We start from the raw sequence: 23379 nt of genomic DNA on the forward strand, positions 1-23379 counted from the left end.
CCGCTCACCCCCAACACACATTTAATAACCATTAGCAGGGCCATTTCTAATGTGCTGGTGCATTCATTTCTCAACTTATGGATTTTTTCATGTAAATGATGTCTGTAGTGACCATTTGGGAGTGAGAATGTCTTGCCTTAAAAAGTACAGCATGAAAATTCAGTAAGAGGGGTATTTCTGTGGGATCAACAATAAAACACCCTGCAGCCAAGAGGGATTATTGAAAAGAACACTGAAGTACAGTCAGACAATGCCATATAAATCCTCCATGCCTCTCATTGTCCTTCATTGTCATTTATTGTTCTTTTATGACTTTTCTTCTTTGTCACAGTGATGAGCTCATTAAATCTGTTTTCTAAAAAGTGTTTCCACATCCTTCCAGCCCCAATAACCCCCCCCCCCCCCCCCCCTCTCTCTCTCACTCTCACTCTCGCTCGCTCGCTGTGCTCTGAGGAAGAGCAGATTGCTGTGAGCGCTGGTGAGAAACATGTTGGCAGGTGGTCAAGGACATGTTTGTGTTTTTTGGAAGGCTGTTCTTAAATTAGCAATCATGAATTAATTAGCTACCAATTATCGACATGCCCAAACAATTGTGATGAATGCCAAAGTGTTGGCTCTGTTTCCAGGTACTGACCGTGGTAAAATAAAGCCCAAACAAACAGAACAACAGTGCTCAGCACATCAACACAGAGCAATTCAGTGTGGCACGGGAAATCATGTCTGGAGACGTGCTCACTTGCTTAGTCAAGTGCATATTACTGTGAACATCATCTTGCTTTTTGTTTGATTATATGTTTTTGATATATTTTATTTATGTATGTTTTGCATTTATTTTTCTTGCACGTAGTAATAGTTATTAGATACTAAAATAAATGTGATCATTTGTGAATTTACCTGTTAAAATTCAATACTTTTCAATACACCAAAGCTTATTTCCATTTAATTTAGTTTAAATGTTTTTTATTTGCTATTGGTGTAGTAAAAACTTACTAATTAAAATCGTTAAAATTTATACAACTTTTATTTAAATGGATAGTTCCTTCAAAACTATCATGTCATTTTAAACTGATATCACTTTCTTCTGTGGAACACAAAATATTCTGAAGAATGTTGATAAGCAAATTTGACATCTGTTTATGGACCAAAAAAAATCTCAAAATACCTTATTTTATGTTGTACGGTACGGTAGAAAAAAGTCAACTCTGTAGGGAGTTAATATGTTAGAATACATTGATCAAAGAGAACAGTATGTCAGATGTTTTTCTCCTCCTCTAGCGTCTCCCACACCAGCAGTTCTTTCAGTTAAAGGACAGAGAGAGGGGTCTTTTTTCCATCTCATAACTGTCTTGTTTTTTCTGTTATTGATTGTTTTTGTCTGGGGTATTGACTGCTTTGCAAGGGCAGTCTGAGTGTAATAGGAAAATTACAACACTCTTTTGTCCTTTGATTAATATGGCACATAGACACCGCTCTGCCCTTCTGCACATCTGATGCTGCTCACTGTGGATGGAGCTTCTGCCTTGTCAGACTGAGAGAGAACAATCCAGAATTTAGAGGCCAGAAGCACTTGTTAGATTTTGCATGTAAAAGACCCACCTTAATACGGAGTTCAAAAAATGAAAAAAAAATAATAATAATAATTTCTTTATTAGTATGTTTTATTCAGTACTGAAAAGTAGGGTTGGGCGATGTCTACAGTGAAACATCGCGATGGATGATGACATCGGTGGGGACAACCTTGGGGGGGAGGGGTTTGGGTGTGTGTGGAGTTAGGGGGTGTGTCTGAAGCGTGAATCCTTATTAGGGAAAACCACTCACGATTCATAACACCGTGTCTACACCAGATGTGAGCGACATGACAAAATCCTATAAAACCACTGATCTATAATAGAGATTAATTATATATCTCAGTCAGTAGAACTCAGTATAATCAGTGATGCTGTATACACTGGATGCAGCACGACACGGTGTGACACTACAAATCCCTGACCGTAAACTGCTGCCGCATTCAATTTATGACCTGCTGACACAAATTTAAAATGTTTTTCAATGGTCAATTGTGAAGTAAGTGAAGTGAAGTGAAGTGACATTCAGCCAAGTATGGTGACCCATACTCAGAATTTGTGCTCTGCATTTAACCCATCCGAAATGCACACACACAGAGCAGTGAACACACACACACACACTGTGAGCACACACCCGGAGCAGTGGGCAGCCATTTATGCTGCGGCGCCCGGGGAGCAGTTGGGGGTTCAATACCTTGCTCAAGGGCACCTAAGTCGTGGTATTGAAGGTGGAGAGAGAACTGTACATGCACTCCCCCCACCCACAATTCCTGCCGGCCCGGGACTCGAACTCACAACCTTTCGATTGGGAGTCCGACTCTCTAACCATGTAGATGACTGAGGACAATAGCGAATAATTTGCAAATCCTCAGTAGTCTACCACTGACAAACATATAATCTTGTTAAATGTGCGGTAAGTACTGCCGCTCCATAGTATAAACAGAATACCTGCAATCACGAATCTCGAAAGCGATAATGAAACTAAAAAGCGGTCGGCAATTCAAAATGGGGGGAGATCATGATGCCGGCGCAGCATCGTGATGTCTATGAGCCATCGGTGATGGATGATGGCATCTTCTATCGGCCCAACCCAAATGAAAAGTACAGTATTGATAATCAGTTCACTGGATTGGCGAGTCTAGAAATCTCCAAGTGGGTTAATAATGTAAAATAGGACAGATATTATGTTCATCTTTATCCAAAATATATGGGTTTTTGAATTAAAGCATTATCAGTTGAGTTTCTAGCAGTTCAATATTTATAATTTTCCATTGCATTTTTTGCATACAGAAGACAATGTTGTCAAACTGATCCCCATTCACAAAAAAAAAAAAATGCGCATGCTTATCACAAATTTCCACAAATAAGCATTTTTGGTAGTTTATATGAAGATGATAATGGTGTCATTTTCAAACACTTGCACTTTGAAACCTGTTTTCAAAAGTTTGTTTTCAGGCCTGCAAAACACTTAAGTTTACAATTTTTAGTTGAAAATGGTGCCCTTAAAAAGTCATTTTCAACCAAAATCTTTACCACAGTTTAATTCATTTTCATCCACAGCAAGGAACAACATCATGAAATAGTATTTCTGCCCAAAACCAGAGACATTACAAATTAAAATGGAAGCCATTAAAGTACTGATTATATTATTTATTCTCTTATAGTAGTTTTACTCTCATTTAGAATGAAACTGACAAATAAAATGTCAATTAGGGTGACAGCATCAAACTTTAATTTATATTTATATATTAATTAAAATGGATATATTTCTAAATATTTAGTAATAATAATAATACTGAGTTAAAGACATACTCGCTCAAGAAAAACTCAAGATTGATTGATTGGTTGAAATTATAAGAAATGTCTGAATTCATCAGAATGAATCATCTTTCCCAAAATCATTTAGTATGAACCAAATCAGTAAAATAGAAAATAGTAGACTTTGAAACACTCAAAAACTGAGGCTAAAACATGTGACAAATTATCTGTTGCATTCATATAAATAGCAGTTGCAACAAACCAATCCATTATAGTCACAAAATAATGTTATAATGTCTTCGTAAAAATACACAAATTATATATTATTTTGCAGTTTTATTCATATTATCGCTACTTTGATTGGGTAGAGCAGTCATCCTTCTGCACAGTGGCCTTGTCACAAGTTCTATGGTCTGTTTTAACTGGTATTTAATATATGGAGTTGTTCCCGCCTTTGTACAGTGCTTGAGTTCAGTCATTTATGAAGTTCAGCTGTGGTCAGACAGCCCACTGTCAGATAATTTCCAGACCCCAAGCGTAACTTAACCAAGTGCTGCTGTACTCTCTGTTTGTTTTAGGTGATGGTGTTTGTACATGCCCGTAACTCCACCGTCCGCACCGGCATGAGTCTGATCGAGATGGCCAAGAACCGGGGAGAGCTGTCATTCTTTCAGGTCGACCAGGGTCCAGACTACGGCCAGTGTGAGAAACAGGTACATATCAAAGTACATTCACATTGTGCTTTCCGATCCCTTTTTCACCATTATAAATTGGCGCAAGGATCTTTTTTTAAAGATCCACGTTTTTTCTGGACAGTCGGCGTCTTGGATCTGAAGATAAATTGAATAACCTCTTCAGTGTTTGCTTCCCTACATATTTTATACCCATCATAGAAAACCTGCATCGCACTTCTGTTTAAGACAAAGAAATTCTGAGCAGGCTCTCTTCAGCCGGATTCGGACGCAGCCAAACAAAGCGGTGTTATTTATGAGCAGTTATTCACCGGCTCTGCAGGAGAGAACAGTGAGAGAAATTGAGGTCAGTCACCTATGCTAGCAGCGGTGCTTTCAGAGAGAATGGTAAACACAGGCAGGAGACGTACCTGTGAGGGCCGAATGGGTGCGGACGCTTTGAAATGAAACCTGAAGGCGATGCAGCTCTAAACTTTTGGATGCTGCCCTATTAGCTGGAGTGGGTGTGCAATTAGAGCCCCCGCAGAGGCTGACATTCAAACACCGCTCGAGTGTGCCGTCCGGCTGCTGTGTTTGAAGATGCACTTAGACACACTAGATGAGACCAGAGCACATTCATATGTGCTTTAAGTTGTGTCAGAGGAATTGCGCCGCAATGCTTGGAAAATGTTTTTAAAGGTTCTTCTAGTGAGCCTGCTTGTGATGTCAGTCAAGGTTTCTTGCAACAAAAAAATGCATCATTTTGATTCAAATTTCAAAGGATTTTACACTCTTTCTCTGACCCTTAAAACCCTCCCAAAAAAAACTTCTATTCTTTTCAGATGATTTTGGTGCTACTGTACCTTTAAGACACTCTTATAATTACCAGCATGGCATTCATGAAAGCAACACTTAGGCATTCCTGTTCATCACCGGTTAGCTGCTTTGTCACATCTATAGAACTATAGAAATAAAGTTGACTTGAACAGTCTAAAATGGTTAATGGTTCCACCGGCCTGGTGTTAACTGTGTCCAGGTTTCATTAGTCACACAATGGAGCTAGAAGAGCGTCAGGCCTCTGAAGAGGTCTGTGATAGGTTTGGCTGATTCAGACCTGTGCAGACAGACAGACGGATCAATAAACAGCAGGACTCGACACACTGCTACATCACCTCAGGTTCAGACTGCATGCTGGAAACACGGGACCAGATGCATGTGTGTGTCTGTTTAGAAATCTTAGCTTCACGTCTTAAAACCAAGAATGGCGAGTGCGGCTTTTATTCATGAATCTATCAGGATAGATCAGGCTGCTGTGGTTAACCATCTGCTAGCGGTGGGCGGTAGGATCAAAATCTCATATCACAAAGTGAAACATGTTATATAATTTATATGGTAATTGTATATGTATCACAGAATTCCAATGCAAAATATTTTAGAACACAACGGTAATGGCTGTTTTTGATAATCAAATGAATTAAATACTATACAAATGAAATTTACAAATGCTTCTGTGAAATATTTGGTGCGATGTCAAGTGTGTTATAAGTGATGCAAACTCACAGTGCTTGCAGAGATGGGGATTGTGTGAAGCAGCATTTACTGCAAACCAAGCCGATCCGAGACACTGAAATCATTACTATCATGAGCTGCTCACATGCAAATGAACACAGTGCTGTGCTTCACTCTGAAACACGCACATATTCATTTATCATCACAGCCTTTGGGAAATTGTGCCATACAGTGATTTTGATTTTATTTCAATCAATCATTTAGCCCTTGCCTAAACCTTAACCACACGCGCACCGACAGACAGAAAGAGAGAGCTCTCAGTATTCACCTTCTGATAACACATAGCTTATTCACTTAGGAAAATCACCCCTCATTAATATTAATGTGCTCTTAATCTACATATGAATATGGAGGGAGAAAACAAATCATCTGTAAGGTCAGTTTTATTTAGTGGGATTGTTTATAATTCTGTTAAAGTCAGAAGTGAGCATACTCTATAATGTGCTTAATGTGTGCGTTTGAAGAGGCTGTCAATCAGGCTCAGATATCTTAATGCATTCACTAAGATAAGAACCTCTATAAGCACTTTTTCACCCTGTGACTCTAAACACTAACTGGTAAAGAGCAGGTATATCTTAACTGCATGTGTATATGTTTGTGTGACATTAAAGGGGTCATATGACTTTGCCAAAAAAAAAAAAAACATTGTTTTGTGCATTTGATGTAGGGCAATGTGTTTATGTGGTTTAAGGTTAAAACAACACATTATTTTCCACATAATGTACATTATAGTTGCTCCTCTAAATTGTAAGAAATAAAACCTCACCAACTCAAAAATATCTATCTAAAAATCTATTTTTTTAAATTGGCCTAATTGAATTTATAAAATTAAATTCACTCTAATTCATTTTGGCCAATTGAAACATTTAAATGTGATCGCTAATTCACACAAATTCAGTTAGGCCAATTGAAAAATGTAGATGTTATCAGTCAATAGAAAAATGTAAGTTGGAGTGGTCTGAATTTATTTTACAGTGTATGCCCCACTTCTCTGAAATGCACTTCTCAAGAAACGACAAATAACAAGATCTGCACTACTCAAAACTCATGTTTGAATCATCCGTGGCAAATTCTTTAAGCATTAAAACTTACCTACAAAGTTGGAATTGTCAGACTTTATAGAAACAGCCTTTGTCCACAGAAGCATTGTAGCCTACTCTCCTAGGAAATAGTCCTTGTCCTCCTTAAAATGCTTTGCACACATCCTGAATAGTTGGGTAGAACTAGAGCCGGTTGAAAATTGATTCAAATATGTGATGATTCAAATTGGTTGAGATGCTAAACAAATCGCGATTCAGTTAGGGGTAGGACTTTATATGAAGGTATGTCTGAGGGTAACTTACTGTCTTTAGAAAACTGTAGATGGTATTTTTACTTTTCATCTTGCCTCTGTATATCGTCTGCATATTAAAGTTCATAAGTGCAGTGCTTCTTTGTTTACAACGGAAACCATGGAAATGCTTTAAGTGCCACCTGCTGGCAGAGAGTGAATCGGCATGTTGTTTCTGTTTCATGCAGATTTATTATTTTATTTTTACTGTATAGTTTCACAAAACTGAAGTCAAATCATTGTTTTTGCTTAAAATTTCTAAATTGTACAATCTAATTTAGATTAAAACTGCTCATGTTGCATATATGCACCTTCAGGGCCGTCGCTAGTGGGGTGAAAGGTGGTGACAATTATAGGGGCCCACGGCTGAGGGGGGGCCCCAATGATCTCAACCGACTGGCTGAGGCCAGCCTAAAAGGTGCTCAGGATAGTTGACGGGCCACTGCTGCGCATTGCCACGAAAGCTTATCTTTTTCATGTGTTTTTAAGCCTTACCGCTTGTCGATTCAAACATTTAAGCATCCAAATACAAGACGCGGAAAAACTGAACAGAGTAGCTGGTTACTCGAGCGCTGTGTTCGGTGCGCACGCAGAGAGAGAGCCGCGCATCACGGACAGTGAGACTGAACCGAGCTCTCTTCTGCGAAGTTCTCCTCAAAGTCCCTCCTGCACCTGAACGAACAAATACAAATCGCAGTTTGAACAAACAAAAAGATGTGAAAGAGCCCAATTCAGTACTCGCTGTGTTCTGGTGTTCAGGACTCACGCAGAGAGAGGCGTCTCAAAACACTTGAACATTGAATTTGCTTATTTTTGCTCTTGTGCCGACAAATACATACAAAATATGTCAAAATATCCACCCTGGAAATTATGCTCGAAAAAACTGTCAGTTATTTCTTAAGTGAAAGTAAACAGTTGAGGAAAAAATGGGATGTGTATAATATTGGATGCATTCATCGTCTCTTAAAGTGACCGCGCCTAATTTAGCTACTGGCTGCTGTAATGTTAATCCAAGAAAATTAAAATTAAAATCACTCACTGCTCTTGACTGAATTACTTTTCTAGTTTTAACGGTCAAACCAAAAATTATTCAGACACCAGATATAATTTTTGATATATACAGTACAGACCAAAAGTTTGGACACTCCTTCTCATTCAAAGAGTTTTCTTTATTTTCATGACTATGAAAATTGTAGATTCATAATGAAAGCAATAAAACTATGAATTAACACATGTGGAATTATATATGGAATTATATACATAACAAAAAAGTGTGAAACAACTGAAAATATGTCATATTGTAGGTTCTTCAAAGTAGCCACCTTTTGCTTTGATTACTGCTTTGCACACTCTTGGCATTCTCTTGATGAGCTTCAAGAGGTAGTCACCTGAAATGGTCTTCCAACAGTCTTGAAGGAGTTCCCCGAGAGATGCTTAGCACTTGTTGGCCCTTTTGTCTTCTGTCTGCGGTCCAGCTCACCCCTAAACCATCTCGATTGGGTTCAGGTCCGGTGACTGTGGAGGCCAGGTCATCTGGCACAGCACCCCATCACTCTCCTTCTTGGTCAAATAGCCCTTGATGCCTTCAGTGTGACTCTACAATTTTCATAGTCATGAAAATAAAGAAAACTCTTTGAATGAGAAGGTGTGTCCAAACTTTTGGTCTGTACCATATATATATATATATATACATATATATATATATTACTAGTAGTATACAGGACACTATAATACATTTATGTAAGTGAGTATAGCAAAATTAAGCGAACTGTGACATATTATACCTAATCTTCATACAGTGAACTACTAGTGAAATTGATAAAAAATTATATCTATCTATCTATCTATCTATCTATATATATATATATATATATATATATATATATATATATATATATATATATATATATATATATATATATATATATATATATATATATATAAATTTGTCACCAAAAATTGCACATCGGTGGCTTAACTTAAAAACAGTTTTATATAATACCTGTAAATCATTTAATTGTCTTCATAGCTATATTGTAGAAGTTGTTCTGAAGAGGTGCAACTATTTTCATGAAACTATAACACTCATTGTCTTTTACAGGCACACTTAGTTCAATAGTCTATTGAAATGTATCAATTTGTGTGATCCTAATCTTGGCCTAGGTGACACTAGAAATTTTAGTTAAATAGTTGTAATTTACAGTAAATTGCAAATGGAGGCATAAATCAATTTTAATGTATATTTTAATCAAATAGTAAAACTCTTTATTTTTTGGTTAACAAAGGGTTTACTATTAAAATTAAAACAAAACCATGCGTGTGTGCTATTTACACACAGTGAGGCACGCAGAACATGCTGGATTCATATTCAAATAGTATTTTTGTGGCTTAATATTTACAGATACTAGTCCATATCGGGACTCTTATTTAAGTGTACTAACCTACTTTTGATTAATTCATCCAAACTTTGATAAATTCTGTGACAATCCACGTCACACAGTAAATTGCATTTATGACTAGATTCCTCAGTTTCGTCCACATTTTCTGCATCACAGAAATCATAGATCATATCGAGGTGTTTTGCAACTTCAGTGTAACATTAGTAGATTGTGATTTATTGCAAATTAAGCAATGTCTGCTGATGCCTTACCTTTGAGAGACAACTGATGTGTGAGCACTGAAGCAGCTCCTGTTATCAAACGCTTTCAAAATGAGAGTGAAGTCTACATAGATTGGTCGGAATCATGACTCCCAACAAATCAGATGGGTGGAAATTGCTTTTGGTCACATTGTGGTGAGTTCTGACAGGCTGCATCAGAGCCAAATAGGGCATTTCAAAATTAAATTCAAAATAAAAATTAATTTTATCGGCGAATCAGTTTTAAAAATCATGATACCGATAATCATAAACATGCTTAATATTAGTGCCGATAATCAGCCAGGCCGATTATCGGTCGACCCCTAGATGACAGTTAAGGACGAGAGAGGACCAGGCTTGGATTGTATGTTGTTTTATGCTGCAGTCGCCCGAGAGGGGCTGCCGCTTTTACTTTAATTTTGTGTTTATTAAAGGTTTACTGTAGTTATGATCCTGTACCCTCAAATCCTCATGTGTTTTACTGCAGTCAACTGACAGCAGTAAAAAACATTTACAAATGAAAATAATTAAACGCAACTAATATAATTGTGCAATAATAATGTCAGAAAAAAGATTTGTACTATTCTAACCATAAACAAAATGAAAGCTACTCCCTTTTGGGGTCTTCCTCACTGATCAGTCTTGCGTTAAAAGCATGATTTAGTTCAGACCCATCTGATGATCTCTGTCACGCACTCAGATTTCACTCTTTCAGACCGGAGCCCCTCCGTTACGCTCCCGTAGACTCCCATACAGCGTTCTGTCCCTGCCTCTGATCCTCCTCTCTCTCATCGGTGGATGAAAGGAGACACCTAGTGCTCGGACTAGCAATTCACATGAGAGGTAGAGAGCGAGACAACACTGATGTATCACAGAAGTGTGTGCTGATGATTAAAGCAGTCTAATGCTGGCAGTCTGTAGAATCTGGCACAGACAGAATGGTGGGAGCTGTGAGGTTTTTTTCTTCTGTGTGAAGGAAACATCAAGTATGACAGCAGGCCTTCTCTCAGACGGGAGAGTTTCTCCTTCTGTCTTCAGTCCCCCTTGGCCTCATGGGACAGGTCTGCAAGATTTAGCTCATTAATTTCTTTTGTTTGCGCTTTCAACTATTTTTAACTTCTCTCTCCTACGAGGATGGCGTTATTCAGTGCAGGACAAAAAGTCTTTGTTGTCTTGTCTGCACAATTAAGTCAACCAAACGTTCAGCCAGTCTCTGTGAAAGCATGAGGAAGTAGAGCACTTCCAGGAAACAGCGGGGAAGGCACTTTGGTTTTAATCAGTTTGACCACAGTTAATAGGAATATGTAATCATAAATATGTTAGAAATCAGATATTTTTACCATATTTTAAGTGTTTTTCCCCTTTCCTTTTTCTTTTCTCTTTTTCATTTACACTGTATTATTTTCTAATTTTTATTTTCCTCTTTCCTTCCCACCTCTTTCCTCTTTCATTTCCCTTTCTTTCTCCATTTCTCTTTCTATTTCCATTACTTCACTTTCATTTTTTGACCTCTTTCAACCTTTCCTTTCCTTTCCTTTCCTTTCCTTTCCTTTCCTTTCCTTTCCTTTCCTTTCCTTTCCTTTCCTTTCCTTTCCTTTACTTTCCTTTCCTACCAAACCAAACCAAACCAAACCCAACCCAACCCAACTGGAAGTAATTTCATCATTTGTAAGATGATAGAAAGCTGTGCATCTCTTTTTATTGCCATCATTACTTCACCAATGTTAACATAAACCAGTAAATTACTTAAAGTTCTCGGTTTAAAGCATACTTAGTGTTTAATTCTCTGTCATTATGCATTGAAATCCTGCTAAAAGAGATTTGTTACAATATTTGTAACAAAATATAGCAAGTTGTTTAAGAGATGTAAGAGATGCAGCAGAAGTGATGGGATGGTCATTGCCAAAGCTAAGAAAATCAGCATGTGTAAATAGGAATGAAAGATATTGTGGAAAAGAGAATTTGCGTGTCAGGTCAAATGCTCAGTAAATGTCCCTGTCAAAGTAGATATATTAAGACCCGCAATGTCTTCGCGTCAGCAATGAGCCTGTGTTGATTTCTCAAATAGGTGTTTTGTTTTTTTGTTAGTTTTTTCTCTTTCTCTGAGTGCCATTTAAGAAGCAGAGGTCATTGTGGTTGCTGTGGCCACAGGCTGCTCGTTCAGATCTCGTCATGTCTCAGTATCTATATGACCCAGAGGTGTGTGCCGTGTCTCCGTGCGGTATGGCTACTGTCTGCTTGTGTTAAGGCAGAGTAATGGCTAATCAGCGCTGTCTGCCGCGGCCGGTGGAAGGCAGCCCCAGCTTCTGCTTAGCTCGCAGGGAAATAATCTCTCTTCAGCGACCCTTAATCAGCCTTGATCAGAGAGCCGATGCGCTGCCATCTTGAATCCAACCTCCGAACATGAGCGTCTGCCCCAGCCTCATTTTAACTTACGCTCAGAGAGCGCTGCATTAATACTCTGTGACATCTCAAAGCAAACCTTAGCGTTTCAATTAGAGCCTCCTGTGTGCCTCGCGGTGCCCTGGAGAACATATGCCACTCCTCACCATCTCAAACCCACTCTTGCATGCATTTCATTGGGTTTCACTCTTTGTTACCTTTTTATTTCCCATGATTGCTTATTTTCTAAGAGGATGCGTTTTCACTTGCTGGTAAGTTTAGGAAATATGTGATACGTTTAGAGAAACTAAAACAGAGCTGCTTTACATTCATGGCTTATTGTGGTTGAGATGAGAAAACAAAACTATATTTGTAAAATCCAGATCCATGATTTTATTATTCTCTTCTGGCATCAGGGAGATACTGTACCTAACAGCTTCATTTGGGTTAAATTTCATCCAGATTGTTTATTTTCAAACCTTATTTTATTTCGGTAATGTTTTACAAAATGGTACGTTTTATCATCAGTTAATGCAGTATTTAATAAACTTACTTATTTATGTTTTTGTTGTTGTTTTTGTTGTTGTTTTTTTTTTTTAAGTAAATTATATTTATTTATTTAAGAAAGAAAGAAAGAATGTACTACGTTTAATTAGCACATTAAATTTACATTTACATTTATGCACTTAGCAGACAAGCGACTTACAGTGCATTCAGGATCTACATTATTATTTTTTTAGGGTTTTTTTAGCGAATCTGTATTCCCTGGAAATCGAACCCACAACCTTTTGCGCTGCTAACGCAATGCTCTACCACTGAGCCACAGGAACTACAAATTGATGGAAAGTCACAGTAAAGTATTTTTAATTGTTACTATATAACCCTATCTATATAATCTAAATAAACTTTCCATTCATCAAATAATCCTGAAGAAAAAATACCAGTTTTGGCAAAAATGTTAAGTAGCACAACTGTTTTCAACTATATATATAGTTGGAAACTGTTAGTAATTTCTTTCCTAAATAAATACATTTTACTTAAAAATACAAAAATATAAATAAGTTTATTAAATACTGCATTAACTGATGATAAAACTTACCTTTTTATAAAACATTACCAAAATAGCAATGTCAACATTTTTCATGATACAATAAGGGTGAAAAGAAAATAAGCAAATAAATAACTAAATAAATAAAAAGAATACAAATATGTTGTCTGGCCAGCAAAGTAAGAGAGGAAAGCAATGTAAAAAGCAATGAAATCTGCAAAATAGCTGGGTAGAAAATAATCAGCAGGCAGGACACCAAACAGGCCAATGAGGAGTGAGAGGTGAATATTTGAAGAAGAAATGACGAAGCAATTTGAGCGAATTGAAAACAGACAACCAAAATGAGGAGAGGGCAGGGCAAGACCAAAACATGTATAAGAGTGGCAGGACTAGAATGGCATAAGCTTTTATTCCCTCTCAGATCAAATCAAACATTGATCAATGCATGCATACAAAGACTACATCAAAAATAGTTTGGACGTGGTATGCTACAACCATGACATGCTTTAAGTTAGTTTGAGGTTATGAGGGTAAGTAAGCGATGACAGAATTTCATTTTATGGTGAACTATTACTGAGAATCTAGACTTTGTAACGTCCATGCTTTCAACCAACATCTGTGATTTAAATACAATATTGCAAGCTATTTGCAGAAGAACATTTTGTATTTTACAAAAGTTTTGTTTTTGACAAAGCTCTAAATTTCAACCCTCTGAAATGCTAACTTGTCCAACAAGGGAAAAAAAAAAAAAAAAAAAAAGCCATCTCTGGGTCAGTCTTAAATCTCTTCAGATCCCGAAGCTGGTGCCACCTCTAGAAAGCCATGCTGATATTGATTCTTGTTTTACAGCAGTCTCTGTTGATTTCCCTACTTGTTTGTCCCTTCAAGGTCATTTTTTGAAGAGACATGCAAGATTTCAAGTTTAAGTTTGTGTGTGGGTGGTGGGGGGGGGGGGGGGGGGGCTACAACAAGTGATTCTCCAAAGGTTACCAGTTGGAATGATCCATGATCAGTACTAGCTCATTATTTCAACTTCTACACAACTGCCTCCTCTAACTGTAGCCACAAGCCGAACACGTAAACACACACACACACAAAAAAAAACACTGACGTAAGCATGCAGTTTCCCAGAAAATCTGACTCGACACACTTAAAAATTTCTATTTTTGTACCCAACAACCACTCAAAGATAAAATAAATAACAGCTGCATAGCAATTCCTTACAACCATGTACAACACCTTAGAAACCAAATTGCAATCTCCAAGTTAACACCGTGCTCTCCTTAGATATAGGATTTGGTATTGACACAGTTTTCACAGTTTCATTCAGATTTACAAGCTCTTGATTTGTTTTGCTTGATTTAATTTCCATTTTATTTATTGATTATTTTACTTTTTTTTTTCCTTCAGGAGAAACAATAATGCAGTAAACTATACAGAAAACCTAAAATCCAAATTCAATTGTTATTTTTTTTATTTTTTTGTTTGTTGCATGTTATCATAATCAAAACTCAAATAAACAGTTGTATACATTTAATTTGGACATAATGAAGTTTTGTATCAACTTTTTAATATGATTGTTTCTACTCCTGTTTGTTGTTGAAATATAAACATTTAAATGGTGGCTGTCATAAGTTGTTTTTATAACTGAATTTTTCAAACATGCAATAAATAATGAAGATAATAGGTTAAATAAAAATATCATGCTCATATTTATTAAAATTTGTCATTTTTCTGCCTAACTGTAGAGCTATGGACATGGAATGGCCTTCCTGTAAATGTAATGTTATGTGACAAATTGGTGTTAAATGTACGTCTTTCTGCATTGATTGGGCGATTACATGAGACATGAGACACTTCATTAAGTTGTTCTGTTTCTTTTAGCATACCTTCTGGTGCTCATTCATGTTTATTTTGTGCTATAACTCGTAGCAGAGAGTAAACGATGATCGCTTCACGAGCACTTGGTGATCCTTCACCACACATTAATGAGCACCAGATGTACCGTATGAATTTTGTTATGAAGAAGACAGAATTGGAAGGCTGAGGCTTTGTTTTGGATCATAAGTAACAAAATACAAAGACTTAAAGATCAATTCTTGGGATTTACAAATGAATGTCGGTTCATCAAACTGAAGATCCATATCATCAACCCAGACCAATTTAAAAGCCATGTATCAATGCCTTAGTAATCATGCAGAACACCCTAGCAACCAAATCACTCAGCTGACCTTTCTGATCTGATTCTGATGCTTTGGCAGTTTTACATGGGAAAGCAGCTCTCACGTTCAGACAATGTCAAAATCACACATCTGAAATGGCTTTGTGCTGGTAAATTGTGTGCTGGTGATGTTATGAAATTGCATATGACATCATATGGCAATGATACAAAATGACAAAATCGCTTTTTTAGAATCTCACATCAGATGTGTAATTTAGCACTTTAGATTTCGTATGGGGACCTGCATTTGAATTCAGAAAAAAGGCTTGGCAGATGACGTTCTGCTACTCCCATCTTTGTCTCTTAAACGCTGCTGCTGTGCCACAGGCCACATTAAAACAGAGCATTGCTCTCAACATAGCTCTTATAGGATCCACAGATCAATGGAGACCAGCTGATTGGAGTCCCAAATTGACCTAAAGAAGAACAGAAAAAGCAAAAGAGCTTTTTTGGAGCTGAATTTCTTATGAAGGGCCAATTCATTAAAGCAGTGTAATGATCAGTGGAAAGCAATGAGTCGTTTATCTCAAAAATTATATTTTTACATCTGTCATAATGTAACAGATGGAAGTAACTTGATAGGGAAATGTAGTGAAAGCTGTCATAAAGGACTTTTATATTTAGTCAGTCAGCATATTGATCACCAAATATATAAGAAGAGAATAACACTTATTAATAGAGAGAAATGCCACTCCAGAATTACAAGTGTATTTATTTTATTTTTATTTTTTACCAAAACTTAAATTGAAGTTTTTGTTTAACTTAAATTGCAACCAGAAGTAAATTTTATTTAATAAACAACATTTAATTAAAACTGAGTTGCATACAAGCATTTTTACTGAACTTAAAGCCTGGTACACCGAATGATTATTGCATGCGCTTATCGCCAACATTTGTCAACGCATCTTTTGTGTTCACACCCAAGCCTTTTTCGCTGGCGATAAGCCGAGTGACTTGCAGATTCACTCCCTGACATTAGATGGTGCTTAATGAAAAAACAGAAATACCCCGGTACACATTGAATCCTATTTGATTCACTTTTAATCACTCTTAATCAAAATTTTGAGACCAAGGTTTTTTTTTTTTTTCACACTCACATTGGCGTCCTTTGTTTAATCACGAGGCATTAAACGTTGGCCATAATCATGAATTAGAATCGTAATATAAGGTGAATGAAATTAAATTGTATTATATCCTTCAGCACCATATATCCAAGCACCACGGTATTATCATATTATACCATCACTGTACCGCGGTAGAGCACAGTGTTGGTATTGAGGAGAGACTGCAGTAAGGCAGATTTTGGTGCAGTCGGTATTCTGTGTGGGTTGGAGAGGGCCAGACGTGTCTGTAATGGGCTGTTCTCAGCAGCACCGAGGCCTTGTTGCTGTTGACCTCCATTTAGACTCAGGCAGAGTGAGATCAAAGCGTCTGATGGTGAGGACGTTACTGCCGGCGCAGGTCACAACCCTCATCGGCAGTCAACACAACACTCATCTCAATCACAGCGCTCTGAGCTCGGCTTTTATTTTACGCATGGGGTGTGGTTGTAAAGTGGTTTGTCATTTCTGCCAAATGGAATTGCAAAAAACGCTCCCACTATCTGACATGGTGGAGAAAACAGGAAGTCCCGCCTCTCCCTCGTGTCCGAAATCACATCCCTATCACACAGTGAGCCCAGTAGTATGTCTGAATTCACAGTATTCATGAAACAGTGAAAAGTACCCAGATGATTTACTACTTCTTGTGAGAAACTGAAGTGTGTAAGTCTTTATTTTTAAAAGTCCACTTTAGACATTCTACTAACTATATTGTGACTACATGTCAACTAGCAGTCATTAGAGTATTAGCAGACTGTGTCTAATATCTGCTAACACAATATTTTGATGGCCTGAATGTAGTACACAGATTGCATTCATACTACACACATTCTCACTATATAGAATCTACTTTTTTAACAGTTTCAAAGTAAATACATAATCAAAAGAAAATGTTTCTGACTTAAGAATATGCAATTTCAGACACAGCCCAGGTTTGACATTGCTCTCAACCTACTGTACCGATCAGAAAAGTGCAGCAGTGAGTTTGTGTGTTTTCTAGTAGTTTACAGGTGAAGAGAATCAAATGTGCCTTTTTCCCCCCAATGTATCCTGCTCATGTGATGATGTGTGTGTCACAGGTGCAGCGCTCCAGAAACAAGCAGATGAGGGAGATGTTTCCCGACGGCTTTGGCATCCATCACGCGGGAATGTTACGGCAGGACCGCACGCTCATGGAGAACATGTTTTCAAGAGGATACCTGAAGGTTCTGGTGTGCACCGCCACGCTGGCCTGGGGTGTTAACTTACCCGCTCATGCGGTCATCATTAAGGTCAGAGCATCAAACTCTGCTTTATTAAACGTAATGCTGGAATCTTCAGGGCGGGCTTTCAATGGTTCCTGTTTCTCCACAATCAGGGCACTAATATCTATGATGCCAAGCGTGGTGCATTAGTGGATCTGGGCATCCTGGACGTGATGCAGATCTTCGGTCGCGCTGGACGGCCACAGTTTGATAAGTACGGTGAAGGAACCATCATCACGACCCATGACAAGCTGAGCCATTACCTGACGCTCCTGACTCAGCAGAACCCCATCGAGAGCCAGTTCCAGCAGAGTCTCGCCGACAACCTCAACGCTGAGGTACAACGCACACACAAGTCTACTGTGACACTACATACTGAGCCGTCGTTCAAAGCGGCATTTAATCATTCAAAGTCCGCTTGTGTTTTTCTGCGTGCTTAAGATGCGTTTTGTTTTTCTATGTTATCTTAAGGGTTCTTCCCATTATTGTAATTTTAGTTTTAGTATAACATTATAATACTATTCATATTTGTACTTATTTATAACTTAAAGAAGAAACCAGTCCGATGTATAGTTGACATTTGAGAGTTTATACTATAGAAAAGCACTTTCATTTAGAGTGTTTTCAGCTAATATAGAATTTTAGATTTTAGATTTTTTTTATATTTGAAAAAAATGACAGCGCATCTTGTCAAACAGATGTACTTGTTTTTCTTCATTTACAGTAGAACCACAAATTGTTCTAACACTAAACTTACAGTCAAGCGGTTTCTCTTTGTATTAAACATGTATGTTTCCTTTAGTTTGCTTGCAAACTTTATTTTTTTATTTTTTATTTTTTTACTGTTATATTTGACCTTTGTATTAAATTAATAAAAAAATGACTTGAACTCATTAATGCAATGGCCGTTTTTCACTCTGCCACATGAAGGCAGCATCTACAAGGCTATCAAATCAAACGCATGAACACTTTGTCCAATAGATGGCGCAGTGACATTAGACACCAGCTGAAGGCAAGCTTAAGATCCTTTCAACATGGATTTCTGTGTGAATGCATGTCCTATCAGTTATCATATAGCATCCAAGATCTCAGTTATACATGGATAGCAATACCAAACATAAACCACACCTCCAGAAAACATCTGGGTTTGGTGATTTGATGTGAGTGCTGTGAAGTATAATGCCTGCTTATTTTGTGCAGGTCGCTCTAGGGACGGTCACTAATGTTGATGAAGCTGTGCGCTGGCTGAGTTACACGTACCTGTATGTGCGAATGAGAGCCAATCCACTCGCTTACGGGATCAGTCACAAGGCCTATCAGGTGCTCATGCTCTCATTATCTGTTGTTCATATTCTTCAGTTTTTATTCATGTTATCATTTCTTGATATATTTTATTATGTCTAATGATTAATTCTGGAACATGTTGATAGTAGTTAATGCTGTGCTGTTATTTAGATGGATCCACAGCTGGAGCTCTACCGGAAGGAGTTAGTCGTGGAGTCCGGCAGGAAGCTGGATAAGGCACGCATGATCCGCTTTGACGAGAGAACTGGTTATTTTGCATCCACAGACCTTGGCAGGACAGCCAGTCACTTCTACATAAAGTACAATACCATCGAGGTGAGAGATGCTGTACACATACTCTATAGTTTGGTAGATTGCACTTCATCGGCTGCATGCAGTATTTAGGTCTCAAAGAAAACTTTGCTAAAATCAGACTAATATAGTACATTTTCAGTCAGGATAAAAGCATTTGCATGATTTTTTAAAAAGCCAAATAAGAGCTTCAGCCAACACTTAGATCTGACATTTAAAATATGCCCTACTGTTTAAAAAATGTATTTAATTTGTATTCTTTTTTTTTTATATACTTTTATTGAACAAGGGTGTGTTAACATTTTCATTAGTGACTAATTATTTTTATTTTTTTACATTGCTACAATAAATAAATAATTGCTGTTCTTCAAAAGTATGTATGTCAAAGATGCATGTACAAAGAAAACATATTAGATTGATTTCTAAAGGATCTTGTGACACTGAAGACTAGAGTAATGATGCTGAAAAATCAGCTTTGCACCACATCAATAAATGACATTTTAATATTCAGATAGAAAACAATTATTTTAAATTGTAATAATATTTTACAAAAGGACTGTTTTTACTGTGGTTTGATCAAATAAGCGTAGCCTTGGTGAGCATAAGAAACTTCTTTCAAAAACGGTAAACAGTCTGATCAAATCTGACAGTGATGCTCTGGACTCTGACAATCATGATGAGAATTAAACGGATACGATTCATACTCAGACTTAATGTGTGTTTCATTCATGTTTGACTGTTTTAACATTGTTTCTTTATGTTCTACAGACATTCAATGAGCTTTTCAATGCGCAGAAGACTGAAGCAGATATTCTGAGCATTGTTTCAAAAGCTGAAGAATTTGAGCAGGTCAAGGTGAGATGACCACTGGTTAAATAAAGTGTGTATTTTAGAGGTGTGTTATAGTGTTTTTATTTGTATTTAGTGTAGTCTTAGTCCTGTGTCAAATGTCTATTTAAGTTTTAGTTGACTAGTCATCTGGGAATCATCTGGCTTTATTATACTTTCATTTGAGCAGAATATCATTGGAGATCACTTTATTCCAATCTGGAATCTGAGGGTGCAAAAAAATCTAAATACTGAGAAAATCGCTTTCAGAGTTGTCCAAATTAAGATCTAAGCAATGCATATTACCAATCAAAAATTACGTTTTGATATATTTAAGGTACGAAATGTATAAAATATCTTCATGGAACATGATCTTTACCCAATATCCTAATGATTTTGGCATTAAAGAAAAATCAATAATTATGACCCGTACAATGTTTTTTTGGCTATTGCTAAAAATATACCCCAGTGGCATAAGACTGGTTTTGTCGTCCAGGGTCACATATGTCAGTGGTTGCCAGATAACGCAAAATACTTGGAAGAAAATGCGCCCTTTTAAGAGAAAAGCTTTGTAAGGGAGACTTAAATTTTTGTAAGTATATCTTGCAAGTATCTTTCTCTCTTTTTTTGATGAATATTTGTGAGAAAAAAGTTTTTTTTCTGTAACGATATTAGCATGTTGATGTAGTCCCAGTTTCTGTTTAATGATGCAGGTGTCGTCTCATCCTCATTTAGTTAAAGTAATGGAAAAGACGGGTTGAATATTTTTTGACATTGCCTCTTTAACAGAATGAACACTAGTGTGTTGATGGGTTCTTGTGTCCCTCACACAGGTTCGGGACGAGGAGCTGGAGGAACTGGAGAAGCTGCTGTGTAATTTCTGCGAGCTGCCGGCAGCCGGAGGAGTGGAGAACGGCTACGGCAAGATAAACATCCTTCTCCAGACGTACATCGGCCGCGGGGAGGTGGACAGCTTCTCCCTCATATCTGACCTGTCTTACGTAGCGCAGGTGAGACACAGACACAGAAAGAGATCGATGCACATTGTGAAAGTGTCGTGACATACAGACTCAAACTCGCAACCTTTAGATTACGAGTCCGAATCTCTAACCATTAGGCCACGACTTCCCAATTGTCTTTATTTGATGCTTCTTAAAAGTGGATTGCACATTGCTAAATCAGTCGAATAGAAATGAAGCAATTAAACTTCCCAAGTCATATGTAACTGTACATGGCAGAGAAAGATGACTTTTTGAGTGAACTATATGGCAATGTTTATCCTCTTCCCCACCATCTCCTCAGATTCTCTGTGGAAGCCATCTATCCCTGATATCTGCCATTCCATTATAACAGCTTCCATGTGGTCAGATAGTTGAAATAGGTCCGAGAAATTCCCTCTTTGCTCCTAATTCGGCTGATTTCAGATGTGCAGCTGGGATCCGGCGGTGGGAGCCATTTCCGTGTCAAACATATGATGATTTTAAATCCAGACCCTCTGTGATGCTCAGGTCTGAGAAATCTCTCTCCGTCACCCTTCAGGGGTTTTAGATGGTTATGTTTAGATGTACGCACACAATGATTCTTTCAATGGGTTTTGCATCTGTTCAGAGAGGGAGACTCTTCCCATCATTCAGCTGTAATGGCTATGAGCTTTCATTGGTCAAATTGACAGCATGTGATTGCACAGATACTTTTATGATGATTATGTATATGAATATAGATAGATAGACTTTTCTCAATCTGTGAGCGCACAGCCCTAAAGATTCACATACATCCCAGCAGAAGATCAGGCCACAAAGCTCATGTGAAGTTCAAAGCTGTGTGTGTAGTGTGCTGTGCTTTCACTGAAGTGTTGTGAATTGGATCATGGGGACTGTTCTGCAGGTACTCATCCATTCGGACGAGTGTCGGATGAGTTGGGTTGCTCTTGAGGCCTGTTAAATGGCAGCATCTGGGTCAGCAGGTGTTTGTCCTCCTGCTTCGCTAACAGTCGACCATTTCTGCTCAATCAATCAGTGACTAGATCAGTCCCTCATAGCAGTCAGATCTACGAGTAAACCTGCACCTTGTAGATCAAAGTAATGTTGGATTCCCAAAGCCAGAACATAACTCACACTCCACCATCAAACACACAGCCGCTCGGCTCTGATTTCTACCCTCAGCAGTCAAAGCAAATGGACATTAGTCATTCCATAAAATGTGTTCTAGATAATGAACAAAATTTAAAGGTGTCCTTTAAAAAGCTGTTCCCCCAAAACAGAGATTGATACTTGATAAATCTGTTTAAAATGACGCTCTCGCATTAGACATGCTATTTTATACTTCATAAGGCTTGCCCACCCCCAAGTAGCTTTTATTGAGTTACACAACCAGCTGAATACCTCTCACATTATTTCAGTAAGCTCTTATTAAGATACATTTTTGAGTTATGCAATAAATTAATCAGAATTATGTGACTAATATGCCTGTAAATAAGGTATTTTTTTACAGTACGTGTACTTACATGTACTTACAGTGTATTTATCTAAGAAAGTTCTGGTAATACAATGTAACTACATGGGGTAGGGTTAGGTTTAGGGGTAGGTTCAGGGTTAGTACCTAGTTATTACATAGTTATTGTAATTACTATAATAAGTACATAGTATGTACATGGGGAACAGGACTGTAAAATAAAGTGCTACCGGTATTTCGATAATGCATTTGTTAGCACATGCATAATGCTCTTAAAACACTCTCATTGTAAAAATCTATTTTAATGAATTACATGCAAACCAATAAACCAAAAGCACAAAAAAAAAGTTGTTTCCCATAAACCGCAGAGTTTCTCTGAAGCTCTCTGGATTATCACTAGACCATGTCTGGTATAGGAATGGAGGCACATTTCTGCCACATTGCTTTGGGAAATCTTAATCAAAACATTAGAAGTTATAAGATTGTGAGAAAGCAGGTCGAGATACATAAATCATACAAGTAAGATGCCAAGCCATTATTATGCAATAAGTCAAAATGATGAGATAAAAAGCAATAATTACGACAAAAGTCACAATTTTGAGAAATCGTAATTATTAGAAAAAGTCACGATTGACGGACAATTTAAGTCTCCATGCATAAGTCATATACGAAGTCATTGTTACGAGGTTAAAATTGTGACAGAAAAACATAATAATAAATTGTATTTCAGTAATGATTTTGACTTATTTCATAATTAGTATATCGTCTATTTGACTTTTATGTGATGCTTGCATCACACCTGGGGAAGAGAGGCACATGTATTTTCTCCATCTCTGATATGTTTTCAGTCACTGTATTTCAACTACAGTATTCATAATGACAGTGTCAACTATTTAAAACCGACTGGTTATTAAAAAACTGTTCAGTTTATAACAGTATAACAACACATATTTGGTTCTAGTACGTGATTAATGGCAG

General features: G+C 37.4%; 1 protein-coding gene across 1 annotated transcript in view; it reads left to right on the top strand.

Moving 5' to 3' along the window:
• Window positions 1-23379, top strand: part of ascc3 (activating signal cointegrator 1 complex subunit 3) — a 218019-nt gene that overhangs the window by 155799 nt on the left and 38841 nt on the right. Inside the window, exons 14-20 of the mRNA XM_059507374.1 lie at window positions 3902-4036; window positions 17362-17553; window positions 17640-17864; window positions 18727-18846; window positions 18982-19146; window positions 19891-19977; window positions 20784-20960. Coding sequence (XP_059363357.1) covers window positions 3902-4036; window positions 17362-17553; window positions 17640-17864; window positions 18727-18846; window positions 18982-19146; window positions 19891-19977; window positions 20784-20960 — 1101 coding nt within the window. The remainder of the gene's footprint in view (window positions 1-3901; window positions 4037-17361; window positions 17554-17639; window positions 17865-18726; window positions 18847-18981; window positions 19147-19890; window positions 19978-20783; window positions 20961-23379) is intronic.

This window comes from Carassius carassius, chromosome 24 (assembly GCF_963082965.1).
Source record: "Carassius carassius chromosome 24, fCarCar2.1, whole genome shotgun sequence".
NCBI lineage: Eukaryota > Metazoa > Chordata > Actinopteri > Cypriniformes > Cyprinidae > Carassius > Carassius carassius.